Source organism: Scatophagus argus, chromosome 15, assembly GCF_020382885.2.
Source record: "Scatophagus argus isolate fScaArg1 chromosome 15, fScaArg1.pri, whole genome shotgun sequence".
NCBI lineage: Eukaryota > Metazoa > Chordata > Actinopteri > Scatophagidae > Scatophagus > Scatophagus argus.
In genome coordinates, this window is record NC_058507.1 from 12,849,280 (window position 1) to 12,864,435 (window position 15,156).

At 42.7% G+C, this 15,156-nt stretch overlaps 1 protein-coding gene across 11 annotated transcripts in view; it reads right to left on the reverse strand.

The window, feature by feature from the left end:
• The window catches only part of eml5 (EMAP like 5), a 36,080-nt gene that overhangs the window by 9,902 nt on the left and 11,022 nt on the right, over nt 1–15,156 (reverse strand). For all 11 annotated transcript variants that reach the window (XR_006845411.1, XR_006845415.1, XR_006845413.1 and 8 more), the window contains exons 5-22: nt 12,112–12,297; nt 11,424–11,559; nt 10,590–10,791; nt 10,013–10,150; nt 9,624–9,880; nt 9,236–9,448; nt 8,972–9,139; nt 7,337–7,443; nt 7,133–7,251; nt 6,786–6,972; nt 6,552–6,657; nt 6,019–6,112; nt 3,206–3,306; nt 2,893–3,086; nt 2,475–2,586; nt 2,174–2,301; nt 948–1,089; nt 708–860 (exon numbers count right to left, since the gene is read on the reverse strand). Coding sequence is in view for 6 of the 11 variants with exons in the window: in XM_046412930.1 (XP_046268886.1) it covers nt 708–860; nt 948–1,089; nt 2,174–2,301; nt 2,475–2,586; nt 2,893–3,086; nt 3,206–3,306; nt 6,019–6,112; nt 6,552–6,657; nt 6,786–6,972; nt 7,133–7,251; nt 7,337–7,443; nt 8,972–9,139; nt 9,236–9,448; nt 9,624–9,880; nt 10,013–10,150; nt 10,590–10,791; nt 11,424–11,559; nt 12,112–12,297 (2,743 nt within the window). In the remaining 5 variants the exon portion in view is untranslated. The remainder of the gene's footprint in view (nt 1–707; nt 861–947; nt 1,090–2,173; nt 2,302–2,474; nt 2,587–2,892; nt 3,087–3,205; nt 3,307–6,018; nt 6,113–6,551; nt 6,658–6,785; nt 6,973–7,132; nt 7,252–7,336; nt 7,444–8,971; nt 9,140–9,235; nt 9,449–9,623; nt 9,881–10,012; nt 10,151–10,589; nt 10,792–11,423; nt 11,560–12,111; nt 12,298–15,156) is intronic.

Below are 15,156 nucleotides of genomic sequence, written 5' to 3' on the forward strand. Positions count from 1 at the left end.
CTGCATGAAATGCAGGCATTCAAATCCACCTCAGGACTGACCATAATAACTTTGGTAACCCCTTAACCTTTTATTTAAGTCCTTAATGTGTGTCAGAAAATTCCCATCAGGCCAAGCTACTTGCCCTTTTTTAATTTTTCATGTTATTGGGCACTAACAAGAAGAAAAAAGTGTGTTATTATTATTATTTATCATTATTACTATTTATTATTATTATTTTTAGCATAGCATACCTTGACTGAACATTAGAGATCTTTCAATAAGGCTGATTTAAAATCAACAATCTTTCAGTGTGATAGTGACTCAAAATGTGCTCTAGCCAATGGTTTAAGATGTAGGCTCTCAGGGACTCATGGGTGTTGGGTTGAGAAACAGGATCAGTTGCATTGAGGATCAAGGTTAAGCGTTCAGGTGACAGAGAGTTTAGTTTCTTGCTCTCATTTTGTCCACCCCCACTGTTTTTCATTCTACTCTTGCTGTCTTAGCCCTATTTCAGAAAGCCATTAATTTGGGTCATGCCTGCAGCAATATCTCTCACAGGAGGAAGGAAATATGTATACCCGCTGAACTTCTGCATGGCATCCTACATACACTAAGATGCTTTGAAGGGCACACAGACTTTAGAGGGCTAGAGGACTTTACTTCTCAGACCAGGATTTGAAGGGAGTTTTTGTACGGAAGGAGAAATGCGGAGGTGAACCACAAACCTGGAGAGAATCTGATATCTGAAATGATGTCCTTGCGGTGGTGGAAGGACACCAGGTCCTCCAGGGTGTCTGCGTTCACAATGAGGAAGCTTCCGTCATTCAGGCCCACAGCCAAGGCTTTGCCATCAGGGGAGAAGCAGCAGCACCGCCCACCTGTATAGGATAATGAATTTGTTATAGCCCTGGGACTAGTGCACTTTCTATCAGAAAATACACTCATCTCTTAGAGCGGTGACTCACCTTTTCTAAGTTTGCGTACAGCCAGCATGCAGTGGCTGGGTGAGAGGTCCCATATGCGCAGGGTTTTGTCATCGCTGACGGTGGCACAGAGAGGGAGGTGGGGATGAGTGGCCAGGCCCCAGACTTCACCTTCCATGTGACCCTGCACACAAATACAACAGCATAGTTAATTTATTCTATTTAAAATAAAAAGAATGTACTCAAAATTAATACTGTAGATTTTGTTTTGGAAAAATTTATTTATTATGTATTTATTTGCTTAGCTGGTGAGATTTTTTGCGCTAAATTGCCACTATCAGAACAGTCAAACAATACTTGAGAAATGGTGTTAATTACTCACGCTAAGTTTGTTTTAAGTAGCTTCTGAATATTTACAAGAGCTGGTTTGTGTTCGTTTGTATGTTAATTTACTTATAAAATTATTCATTAATGTATTTGCCCTCAATTCAGTTCATCTTTTGATTTCTAACCGGTTCATTTACTATGCTATCCATACAAGAGATAACTTAGGATAACCGTTGCTTCTCTTATCAGCTGATCCCATCTTTCGAAATGTGCTTGTACATGTAGAGCATTTGAAAAGAGCAATCAACAGCATTTACTCAGTCGACCTACAATCAGAGGAGCCTGGGAGACTCTGCAGGACCACTTAACCAAATTAACAGTTTCCCATTCAGTGCCAAGAATTTATTGCTGTTCATAGCCATCGGCTCGGTGATTCGGAGTTGCTGCATAAAACAGACAGTGGTGGTTTTATGACACTAAACATCCCACCACATAACCACGAGTTTTCATTCATTTCAACAAAATATCTAAAATCAACTTGCACTGAACTGAAGCTTGCTTCAGATAAGTAATCTGTCAATTCAGCCTTTTGTCACCTTGCCAACAGCAAGCAAGTTAGGTGACTCACGTAATCCTTAAGGAGAGAACCCTTGAACACTATTTCACAGCAGTCTTCCCCTTCATTAGAATGCAATAAAATTACCCTTTAAGAAAAAAAGGAAGCAGGGCAGATGCTAACTGTGATGTCTTTCAGTTCATCTTCCACCTTTCAAATCTTTACTAACTTGGAGAAAGTTGCCTTACAGACTCAGCTCATTATACTGCAGAAAAACAGGTAGCATCCTCATGAATATCCTGTCTGGGAAGCTGAAACTCAGGTGCAAACTGATGTACTGCATATTCTTAGATTTGTTTGGGAGTTATTTTTATTGCTATTTTACCTGGACCAGCAGAGTAATGGGGCCACTCTTGTCCACCTCCAAGATCTCTCCATTCTTGGTCCCCACCAGGATGTGGCCATGGCCCAGAGATATGGCACGTATGGAGGGGTTGTCCTCCAAAAGCAAGCCTGTAGGGTTGATGAGTTATAACACAGAGTCAGAGACTTTGGACTGGGGGCAGGGGATGTGAAGAAATCTTTCTCTTCATCATTTCAGCTAAAAGTGTTAGGTGTTTTAAATGGATTTGCATTGAAAGAATCCAAGGAGAGTGAAAGGCAATTGAACAGGTTGACCTTCTTACCTTTAGAGCCTGGAGCTAGTACTGCTCTCTTGATGGCGTACGTCTTGAGACATCTCTCAAAGGTGTCGTCCCACAGAGCAACTATACCATCCTTTCCTCCTGTTACAAATCCCTACGGGGATAATATATGGGCACAGTTAAAGCTGCAGCGATCTGCTATCTGAGCATGTCACTGTCTGAGCACACTTAAATACTTCTCACTATAAAAAAAAAGACCCAGTAAAATAATAACATAAAGTTAGCATGATTATCTCTCACAAAAACAACAGTCAGCTTGGCAGCCCTGACATAAACTTTTGTCTATACTATCCAGTTCCCTAACTGCAGCTAAACAGAGAGCTAAACAGTAGTTCAAATATTTTAAATATTTTTGAAAAAGCTCTCACTGGTCAGGGAAAGAGCCTTTTCCCTGCGGTACCTTTTCTAAAGCGTGCACACTGAATACAGGGCCGTCATGAGCCTTGACAGTCTTCATCAGGAACATGTCCCTCCAGATGCAAATGTCCCCCGTGCATGTGCCTGAAAACACCATCTCCTCCGACCAGCCGTATACGGCACACATCATAGTCTCTGTCTTCCCCATGTTCCCCTTGCGACCAATTAGACCACCCCCTGAAGAAAGAGCGAGGCAGACAGTCAGCTCACAGCTAAGAAAGAGTTCTGCTTGTTAGAGACTCTGTTATTCAATAAAAACAGAACAAAACAAAACAAAAAAAACCCAGGGGTCTTACCAGCCTTATGCCAAAACTTCATATGTTTCACACCAGCTGTGATGAGCTTGTCTGGAAGGTAGGGATTTATTTTGACAACAAATATCTTGTCCTTGCTGCCCCTGAAAGACATTGTTATACCACAAAATATGCATGGAAAAAATATTAAATTTGTATACTTTCATGCTGCATGTGTTTTTGGTTATGTTTTGTCTTTTGGCTTTTGGTCCATGTGTCATGTTTCATGTTTGTCTTGTCATGTATTATGTTCCAGATTTTCATCATGTCCCGTTTTACTTTGAAAGTGTCACTTCCCCTGTGTCTGTTTCATGTAGCTTTGCTTTAGTTTATCCTGATCGTTTTCTCCTCCCTAATGTGTTGCACCTGTCTTATTACCTTGTCTATTTAGTCCTCATCTTCCCCATCACTCTTTGTCAGCTTGTTGTACTTGTGCTGTTTGTCTTCATGCCAGGAATCGCTTTTGTCTTGTCATGCCACGTTTGGTCACCACAGTTTTCATGATCGTTTTTTCCACAGAAAGTGCGTGAATTCGAGTTTTTTGATATCATTAAAAAGGCTATTAATTTGAACGCCTGCCTGCCAGCCTCTGTGACTCTCCATCGGGGTTCAACCCTCTGCAGCCCTCTGAGCCCTCTCTGACAGAAAATGGCGTTGCTGACACAGAGGGCTGAACCAAACATGGCATGACAAGACAAAAGCGATTCCTGGCATGAAGACGAACAGCACAAGTACAACAAGCTGACAAAGACTGACGGGGAAGATGAGGACTAAGTAGACAAGGTAATAAGACACAGGTGCAACACATTAGGGAGGAGAAAACAATCAGGATAAACTAAAGCAAAGCTACATAAAACAGACACAGGGGTCAGTGACACTTTCAAAGTAAAAGAGGACATGACGAAAACCTGGAACACCCATGTATTGTGTTCCAGGTTTTCGTCACATGGACCAAAAACCAAAAGACAAAACATAACCAAAAACACACACAGTGTGACATACACTTCTTAATCTTGTGAAAAAGGAGTCTGGAGTATCACATAATAAATCCATCCTATGATGTACTGGGTTGGACAAATAATGTGTGACAGTTTAAATTAGTAAGGATACATGAGCATTATCACGACATATTGTTAAACTATTTAATGTCTGCACTTACAGACTCAATTTACAGGTCAACTTGTGTGCCATTTCTATCATTTATGATGCTTTTCTTTTTCCTTGTTGGTATGGATTAAAAAAATTTCTTTGCATTGTTTTACTGTCTAGGTGTCACACTTGGGATGGCTCAGTTTTTGGCTCCTTAATAAGCATTGCAAAGACACTGGGGATAGAAATAAACTTCCATTCTTTGAATCTTTGTTTTACCCTGTGGTTGCATTGCACATTGTGAACATTAAGGATCGGTAGCTGGTCCGGTCTGACGTGATGCACCATACCCGACACTTTAACTTCTTTGTTGCATTGTTATCCGTCTCAGTGAAGAAATACACCCCACTCCTCCTCTCCTCTTTCTTTGTCTCTTACTCTCACTAAGCCCTTCCTGGCTATACCTCTCACCACCCCACATTCCCATCCTTCACCTTCACTCACTGTCTGCCTCTCACACCCACTCCTCCACTCTCAGCTGAAGACTAGACAGTGGTGGTGCACAAGCTAGGTTCTGTCAGGCCCCATTTCCTTCTGCCCGCCTCACTGCACGACCCACCAGGGTCTGCAAAGGAGATTAGCGCAGCTCCAAGCTGTCCCTGGGCTGCACTGAGAGCCTGGCATACAACACGCAGGAGAACAACCAGCAATGCACGGCTCCAAACTAGCCAGGGGGAATTTCAGTGGAGTAGATACTAAATATGAACATCAAGTAGAGCATGCAACAAAGCAAAAGCAAAGATATTTTGGAATGTGGATGTTTTCCAGTTAGATACTTCTGCTTCCTTCTGGTTTCCTGGTTATATAATTTTAGCTACAGTGAAATGTTCTGAACAAATTTACACCTCTCACGCTTGTCGTGCAATTCAAAATGCAAGTCTGGTAAGGTAATCCACTTGTAACGAATGTGCAAGATCGGTGTGGATGCCCTATATCTGGCCGCATATATTGTTTACATCCTATGTATAGCAATCATTCATACCATTGCATCCAGCAGCACAGGAGATCAGTCTGTCACACCCGAGCTTAGGATTACATCACTTTGTTTGTAGAGTAAGTCTTCCCTCACATTTAATGTATTTTTAAAATGTGGACCGGCCACCAGGACTGGATGTTTGACTCATCCTTGCAACTCTCCTGTTATTACTTTTCATTTATTATTTTTATTACCCGATTGCTTTTGTGAACCATTTGCTTTTTATGTGTTGTTTTGTACCTCAGAAACAGGTGATATCCATAAAAGACAGATGTTTTTTTTTTCCTTAATGTTTCCTTGTCAAAATAAAATCTGACACGTCAAATTAACTGACCAGAACAAGGCCATGGAAGATGTACATTTAAAGTAATTTTTTTAAATTATAGATCTACAGTCGGGGCCCTGGCGCCAAACTCTTACTATTACTCTCTATTCTGGCAGGGTTAAGTGTCGCAGTGGAGCAGCCTCATAATCTAAAAGGTAATTTCCTTTCTTTCCTCTCCTTCATCAATCATGCTCTCAGCTGACACAGCAAAGTGGCTTCAATTTAACCCTCATCAATAAATGTCCATATTTAAACTAAAAGCACTGAAACAATCTTATTAGCTGGAAAGTTTGTCAAAGCTTTCAGGATGTGGAGATAGCAGATAGCGTGTTTTAAAAGGTGATGCTCTAATAAAACTGTACTCACCGCATGGCAGAGAGCTTCTCCCCCTTCCTCCAGTCCCACAGCACAATGGTGTGATTGTCGTCCAGGCCTACCGAGGCCAGACGTTTGCCATCCGCTGTGGAGGAAAAACCAAAACCACTGAGTACGGCACAGACAGAGCCAGCTCCTGCTTTGGTTCACTGAAGTTTGGCCCTTATTAGCAACATGAAAGCAGCTGGTGAGCTTGATCTACAGGAGGTGATTCACTGACACTGACATACAGATCACAGCAGTGCTCCTGTCTGGGACCAATTAAAGGCAGTGAGAGGAACAGCTCTACCTTGATGCTGTCAGACTGCTGTGTCTGAAAGACAGCCGATATAAATTTCTCCCTGTTGCTTGTAAATTGGGTGTCTTGTGAATTTGCCCCTTTCTTTCATGTGCGAAAGAAGTTTTTTGTTCCCCTGTGAAAGCAGGATATCTGGAAGACTTTGTGAATACAAAAAGAATGCTATGTTGAATCTGCATGGGTAGGAGGACTAAAACCAGCCTGAGAAAGCAACACTGAGCGTTACCAGAAAAGTCCAGAGCGCACACTCCCAGCTGGTGGAATCCCCTCAGCACAGACATGGGCTTTAACGTTTCTGTGTCCCATATGTGGATGGAGGAATCTCTGCCAACCTGGATACACAAAAACACAGAATCTCTTTAAGTTCATCTCTGAGGAGCCACAAAGCAAATTAGATTTAAAAGACCAGACTAGATCCAAAAAGCTTTGGATATTTGATATATGAAGTGCTGGCAGATACCTGGCCTGTTGCCACAAAGTCCTTCAAGGGATGGATAGCCAGACAGAGGATGTCATCATCATGACCCATGTAGAAACGTTGGGTATTCTGCTGTCTGTTGTAGACAACCCCAATGGCAGCTACATGGTAGACTATCTCACCGGTCTGGGTGTAGAACAGGTTGCTCCTGCAATCATAACCCCGGTAGCTGCACACAAAAAAAAAATAGTGTAATTGCTTGGAGAAAAAAAAGGCTATATGAAGGGCTTCATTACAATATCAAAATACTTGGAATGCTACTTGAAATTTATCTTGAAATATCAGCCTTTCCAAAGTTTCTTTTTTGTGATACTATGTTGTAAGCTTACCCATGAACAAAATGCAGCTTAACCCCACTCCCTGGTGCTCGCTCTCTCTTCTTCATGGCCGTTGTCCGATGTTTCTCTTTGCACTGCTCTTTGAGCTGAGGTAGATCTTCTTTATAAACCTGAGTATAAAATGTGTGTGTTTAATAACAAATGCGACTTTCAGAAAGACATATTTAAAAGGTGAACATTAACATGATCACAAACTTGTCGTCTATAGGTGAGCTGAGTCTCCTGCTCGATTTCTGAGTCCATCTCGGGTACGTCCGACTGATCAGAGTCCGACTCCTCACTGTTAGAGTCTGCCAAGGTCTCTGCAGACAGAAACAATGTTGAATCACCCCTCCTTCTTTTCCTCTAAAATCAGACAAACTGCACACACAGTAAAGAAAACACTGCAGCATGTTTCAGTAGAAGTGAGGGTTGATCATGTAATCATATTGTGACATCTCCTATTTATCAGGCAGTTGTGCTTCACAGTGACATTGCTCAAGACAAATGCATAAAATCGCTGATGCAGCACATTAAAGCCATGCCAGGACGAGGCAATAAGCAGAACTGGCAGCTGAGCGTGGCTACTCGCAAGATCCATTAGGAGAATTAAAAGGAAAGGCAGTTAGGGTGTGCTTTAATTTCTGAGAGCACAGTTGCATGCTGTCTCTGGAAAAAATATGACTTGGGAATGACAATGCAATTATACTTTGCAAGCTTCATTCACTTTTATCGGATTGGTCTTAATTAATGTGATGGCTGTGTCTTTGCAGAGCTTTATGGAAATGGTGGTTCGTAAAAGGAAAGTACGGGAAGGGACCAGTCTAGTGTATTGCTCTCTGGCGGTTAACACATCAAATTTATGAGGCTGGTGGGAGCAGTATGGATGCATATTATGTAACAGCCAGTTACATTCATACAACCCCTAATAGGTAACTAAGAAATGTACTGTGACATATCATTTCATTAAATGGGGTAACACTATCACTACTACTGTGGAATTAGCTTTCCATTCAAACAGATACTAGGAGAAGCTCAGTTTAAAAGAATAGTTTGACATTTTGCAAAATGGACATTGCCTTTCTTGCTAATAGATGACATGATTTTGATAATGATTTTTCAATTTCTTTGAGCATCCTCTAAAGCTCACTACTTATCAGGTTATATCTCATTTGTGCAATATGAACAAAAACTGAAGAGTAAAAATGAAAATTCATTGTTTACGAGGGCTTATATGCTGGATTAAAGTTTATTGTTTGTTTCAGCATCTTCAACCTGTTACCTGGAACCCAGCTCATGTACCTGTTTGTGTCATGTCCCGTAAGCTATGAATTTGATTTTTGTGAATAAATATTTATTCTGCACCAGCTCTGTCTCAATCATCTGCATGTGAGTCCTTTTCCTGCTGTCCTATTCACACCAGTCCTGTCGGCGGACAGGTTACATTGTTGTTGCTTTGCCAGTCAAAACTTGTTTGGCTTTAGCAGTTGTGGTTAGGCAAGCTTGTCCTCTCTTCTTCCAGGGTTTATACTAAGCAAATTACCTCCTGGCTCCAACTTCAACACTCAGTAAGCAAGTGAACAAGTACATTTCCCCCAGAAAACTATTCCATTAGGGGTATAAAAACACACTCTGTTCTGAGATTGAGTAGACATTAAAATTTCCATCTGAGGTCTCGGCTTAGCTTGATTTGTCTTTTTGGCAGGAGCCACTGATTTTGTGAAATAAACATTCTCAGTAATGTAAGTAACTGGTTTCTACATATATTTTAAAACATAGCAATGATATTTGGATTCAGAGAAATGTCAATTTTGTTTTACTACATTATGGGGCAGGGCATGAACATCATACCTTGTGGTGCTATATGTAGAGCTTCTTTAGACTTTCTTTCAGGAACAAACTTCCACTGGAACACTGAGTGATCGGCACCACCGATAGATATGACCCACTGGTAGTCGTGTGACCATCTGACATTGGTTATGTGGGCTGAGTGACCAAGATACTTTTTAAATTTTGCACCTAAAATCAAGAGAAAACACACTGTTAACACAGAAGATAATAAAATCAGAGTTTCTGTGCTTAACTTTATGAATGAAACAACTGGTTCTTCTTTACCTTTTTTTATACATGGATATCGTAAAAGTTTGACTAATCCATAGTCGTCAGCTGTTACAAGGACTTGATTGTTAAAGTTGGCATCCACAGAATTAATGTCATTGATATCTGAGTACTTGGGCCATATTCCATTAACCTCAGGGCCCAACACACATGTCCATGAAGCCCATTGCACCAGCTTCAGCTCTTCCCTGTTGGTCACCTCCTTCCCACCTCAACAAAGGACAGAAACATTTTATCTCACAAAAAAGCTCAGTGACACTATTCGGTGTACTCAGTGTAACAATTCTGTTTTTCTTTTGCATTGGCAGTATTTTACACAGCATATGATTCATATAGTTTGAATGGCTGTGCTGCAAAAATAATCGCCCCGGGAAAGAAGCCTTACTTGGCATCCTGTAGAAAAGCCTCCTGCCACTGCCGTCATTGGTCTGCAGGAACTTGCTGTCTGTAGACCAGTCCATATGAGTGATGAAGCTGTTGGAGCCAATGCACTCGCCCACTTTCTTATACCTCTGCACCACACCATAGATGTCCACTGAATTATCGTTAGAGCCCACAGCCAAGTGGGCTCCATCGGGGGAATACTTCAGCTCATGGATGGCTTCCTTCCTGTCCTTAATGTGGACCACCTCTGTCATATCTCTGGAGAGAAGCAGAGAGATGTAGTTTGGAATGAGGGTCTAACATGGACGCAAAATGATGAGGCTCTCTATAGGTTGTGGCCATTTGCAGGGCATCAAAGTTTTCTATTTAACCATTGAATGTTGCACCAACCTGACTCTGAGGATGGTAAAGGAGCCATCTTTCATTCCAAGCGCCAAGTGAATGCCATCAGTGCTCACAGCTGCACAGCGGATAGGCTCCTCCATGTTACATCGAGCTATCAGTGCATGATCTATAAGGCTCCATATCCTTTAGACACAGTGGGGTAAGACAGATAAAGAGGCAAAGCTGTGAGAGTCAAACAGCTATGGCAATGAGGTCTGCGTTGCTGATGTATCTAGTTTAAGACAGACTGACAATTGCGTCGTGATAGTAAACAAAATGCATCGGTGCAAACTCTAGATTCAGGAAGATCTTCATCAGAAAACTAAGAAGGAGAGTGTGCTACTCTTCCAAATTTTAAAGCAAGTAAATGGGAAGATGTTCCTCTACCTGACTGTGTATTACTGCAAGTAACTAAGTAATGAGTAAGGGAGTAATAGGTTATGCTCCCAACAAAGGAAGAATATTATCAATAACTGTACTTTTAAACAAACTTAGAAATTGAATTAATAAACAGTTATTTAAAAATGCAGTAAGGTGGCAGCACTTTTTCACAAAAACTCCCCAGCTCATGCTGAAGCTTCACCTGACTGAGCGATCATCGCTTCCTGTCATGGCCAGGGGCTTAGTGGGGTGAACAGCTAGAGCCCACAGCTCACCCTCACAGTGACCCTGCATGATGAGGAAGGGCTTGTTGCGGTCGTGGACCACCACCTCAAAGATCTCGCTGTCCTGTGTGCCCACCAGGATGTGATCTCCCCGCCAGCACACACTGCGCACCGACAACCCTGTCAAAACACATGCATACATTTGTAAATCAGGAAAAAAAAAAAGGAAAAGCATGCTAACATGAAATCAGACAGACATTTGCCAACATTTATACACTCATTATAAGAGATGCAACAGGGATAATAAAGACAGGAGGTGCAAATAGCCATTTGCAGGCTACCTAGGACGGAGGAAAATACAACAACGGCACATGTTGTCAAGCCAATCTGCAACTAACTCTAGGTTACACAACCAGAATAGGATGGAGGAAGCATATGCTGTATACGTATGTGATCATAACATCTGTATACGGCGTAAAACTGCAACAGCGCTTGGACTTACTAACAACAAGTGGAACAGCAGAACAATGTGGGGACGGCTACAAACAGACTGACACGGTTAATAACTCCGCCCGTCGTGACATTACCCACCTCGGCTATTTTCACCTCTAGCTACTGTTAGATCCAAGATTATAAATACAAGAGATAGGAGAAATAGAAAAGAAAGAGAATATTAGTAAGGAGAACAGAAATGCCATAAAGGGTGTTCTTTGTAACTTTATACAATTCTTCCAGTACCTCAGGAGACCATGATTTGGCCTGCAACTCTTCTGTACTCACACAAAGGGAAAAAGGAGGCAGTTTGACATCACCTTTATAACCTTGGTCTGTTTCCCTGAGATCAATGACAGTAATTGGTTTGAAGTTGAGATCCCACAGCCGGACGCAGCCATCTCGGCCCCCGGTGGCGAAGCCCTCTTCACAGACATTCATGCTGAAAATCCCTGACTGGAGGAAATGAGAGGCTCTCAGTGAGGATCTCCACAACAAATGAGCAATGACAGAACCAGCCCCAGAAACACAGGCTGTATAGTGTTGCTGCTCAGTCAGACATTTGCTTAACAAGGCTTTCACAATTACAAACCTGCTCCTGTGGCCTCAAGATAACACAGAACTGGGTAATGTGGGGGTGTCATTTTTTTTATCACTAGAAAATTCTACTGAAGGCCCCGTTTCGATCAAGGATTTTGTATGCACAAGGAGGCACCTTGTTAAACTCTCAGTCAGAGATTTGGTGGTACCAAAAGCTGGAATGAACGTGTACTGTAGTCATTATCCCCTCCCCCCATCCATCCCCTCACCCAGCTGTTGATCCAATAGATATCATTTAATCCTGTGGAGCAAAAGGCTGATCCTTTTCTACTGAGTAGAATCAAACAAAGCCAGCATGCGTGGCTTCAGCTCTGGTTCTTTTAACGTGATCCTTTTGTATAGGGTGCAGGGCATGCAAAAGCAGCCTGAGCTACAGAGAACCAAAAGGCACTCATCTTATAAACTCACCCCATGAGCTCCTTGCACAGTCCTCATCAGGTTGATCCCTTTCCACACGTAGATGTCACCATTCAAGGCACCTGAATATGTGACCTCGTCCTTGGCGCAGGCAAGGCAGAGGATGGTTTGGAGATCCCCCGTTTTGCCAAAAACACCTCGTTTGGGTGTGAGAGCATTACCACATAAGCTCCAAAACTGCAAACACAAACATAAAGAATGAAACAGTATGTGGCTAATAATCCCCCCCGTAATCCTGTCCTGAAAGAATAAATAGGCAATTATGGAACATTTGGATACAACAGAGTGAAAACCATCAAGACATTTATGTTTGACAGCCACATACAGAGCACATCCATTAAACACACACACACACACGGAGAGAGAGAGACCTTGAAAGAAAGCAAAGTCAAATTCAAATGCTCTCCCTCCTCTTCATGTGACACTGGGAACTCTTGCTGGGGGTCAGTGCTGTAACCACCTGATCAGCATGCACAGACACAGACACACACACACATACATACACGCTGGCTCATTATTCACAAACAAGGTCATCAGGATGCATGGGCACGGCCTCGTCTGAGGGCTAAATCTATCAAATGGAGGGGGAGAGAGCGAAAGAGAGACGCTCTGTCTGCATGGAGATGAGATCACAGGCAAAATGCTCGGGGAGGGCGTCTCAGTTGCTGAGACACATGAAACAGAGAGACACACTCATCACCGGCAAGTGGCAGGAAATGACAGAGTGACAGAACCTTTTTTGGTCTACCTGATGGAGAACATTGGTTCAAAACAAATCAGTTTTTAAAAACAATAATAACCTTGAACCAGGATGATTCTGCTCAAAAATTGTCGGCAAATGGTAATGCTGTTTTTGACCACATGTGAACTGATCTGCAGAGGCTTGACAAACAGTCACTCAGTGAACAAATGGGCTCCTTCATAGTGACAGCCTGTCACACCCTCACTAACAAGTATCCTTCTGACTGATAGGGCTGCTGTGTGCTAACAGAAGAGATCGATTATCAGAGACAGGCATCACAGCCTCAGATACAGCCCTGCCATTAAACACCTGAGGCTTGTACACAACTCAACGGGACAGGTCTCTCCTGATCCAGAGCTCCTGACTGAGCTCTGAGTGAGCATTTGCATGTATGTGAGCTTACTTGTGGGGTCAGGGCTGAAGGTTAAGCAGTAAAGATCATAGGCATGTGAGTAATCTCGGAAGGTGTACACACAGGTTGAAGTGTGTCAAGTGCTGGGTATGTGTAAGGGTTGGTGGAGGAGGGGGGTGGGATGGGGTTTTACAGCCCAGCCTGTTGAGGAGGCAGCAGGAAAGGATGCAGCATGACTGCACAGCCCTCCCTGCCCGCAACTGATAAGGCAGCGAGACATGGGTGCAGGCTAATCCCTTTGCTGCTGAATTACCGAGAGGAGACGAGTTGCTGGAGGGGTTTATGATGAGGCCAGGAGAGAAAGGCACAGAGGGAGAGCACAGAAGAAAGGAATAAATTGAAGCTGGAAAATCAGAGACCACAGAGTTGAAATCAGTGAAGTTAAGAGGGTTGTTTTCTCTGAATAACACTTTTAATTTCTTGAACATACTCGAGAAAACTCCCGGCACAGAGGAAGCTGTTCCTCTTGACCCAGGATTAGTGGTATGTCATCAGCTCAGTTACCTCTACCATTGCTCCAAGGAAAACCTTTTCAATGTAATTAATGTAGAGACTATCAGCCACTGCACTGCAATGCCCCTCACCCCTTTCATGTCACTCATAATGACCTCCTGCTAGGCCACAGTGACCCTGAGTGATGTCAGAGTGCTAAATACTGTGCTAACAGAGGTCAACTGATTTTCTCAAAGCTGCGGTCATCCATCCCTGTCAAAAAAATACACATAAATACACAGTTTTTGAGGACATGGTTACCGTAAAGTATAAAGCTAACATGTTAGAAGTTTTTGCTGACCATTATTAAAAGGTTATTTGAAATTTTAGACATTCAGATGTAGCCATTTTGTGCACTAGGAAAAGCTATCAGTTTATTCCTTCACAGTGAATGTCAAGCCTTCCAGAGATAGCATGAAAACCTCCATAACTTCATAATAACATATTACAATTACAAATTACAATGTGATTTGTGATAAAAGGGCTACAACAATGGTTCCCAACCTGGTCTTTATTAACAGGACAGGAACCAGAAAAAAACTTTTTTTTTTTTGGCTGTGAAAGATTCTGTTTATTTGTAACTTTAATCTCATGTTTCCTTATTTTTAGTGACAGGATGATTTTCCTCTTCTGGCCTCTAGAAATAAATAAATGCAACAAGCTATAAGAGGTTGCAAGCAGATACTTCATTTTAAGGACTCACAAGCCAAAATGTTTGGGAGCCACTAGTCTACAACACCAAAACCAGTGGTACTGCCCTTTGAAAAGCTTCTAATCAGCATCTGGCGGGTACTGTGAGTGTATGTGTGGGCTCAAGAGGGGCATGTTAAGGTCTGAGCTGTCCTGAACTAATCAAAACATAAATGACTGTATAATTAGCTGGGAGGGGCTGCATGAGGACGAGAGCATTGCCAGCAGCCACGGTCCTCGTCACAGAGGTTGTGTTTTCCTCAGCCCGCTAGTGAGTGGATTACTGGGACTAAATCTCCTGGATGCTCTGAGTGCTATAATCGCTGAGCGAGCACAGGGCTGGGGAGCAGATGTCACATGGTCTGCAGGGTGAAGGCTGGGGAATTATGTGGAACAATTGCTGTATTGCCTTGGCATCAGGAAACCAGAAGGGAGGGGAAAAGAGGTGGAGGAGTAGGGGGGTGACCGGAGGATTCAGCGGGTTCTCGGGGGTTGGATGCAGCAGCTGGAGGGGGTTTCTCTGCTGTGGCAGTGGGGGAATAGTTCAGGGTGGAATTACTACAAGAGGAGGTAGGTCAAGCTGGATTGACATGCTGGAGTCATCAGTAAGATGTTACACCACTGGGAAATGCGTGCAGTAGGCTAAACCTCCCCGCCTCCATGAAACCCATTTAAGATAGCCACAGTATTCAGTCTTGCA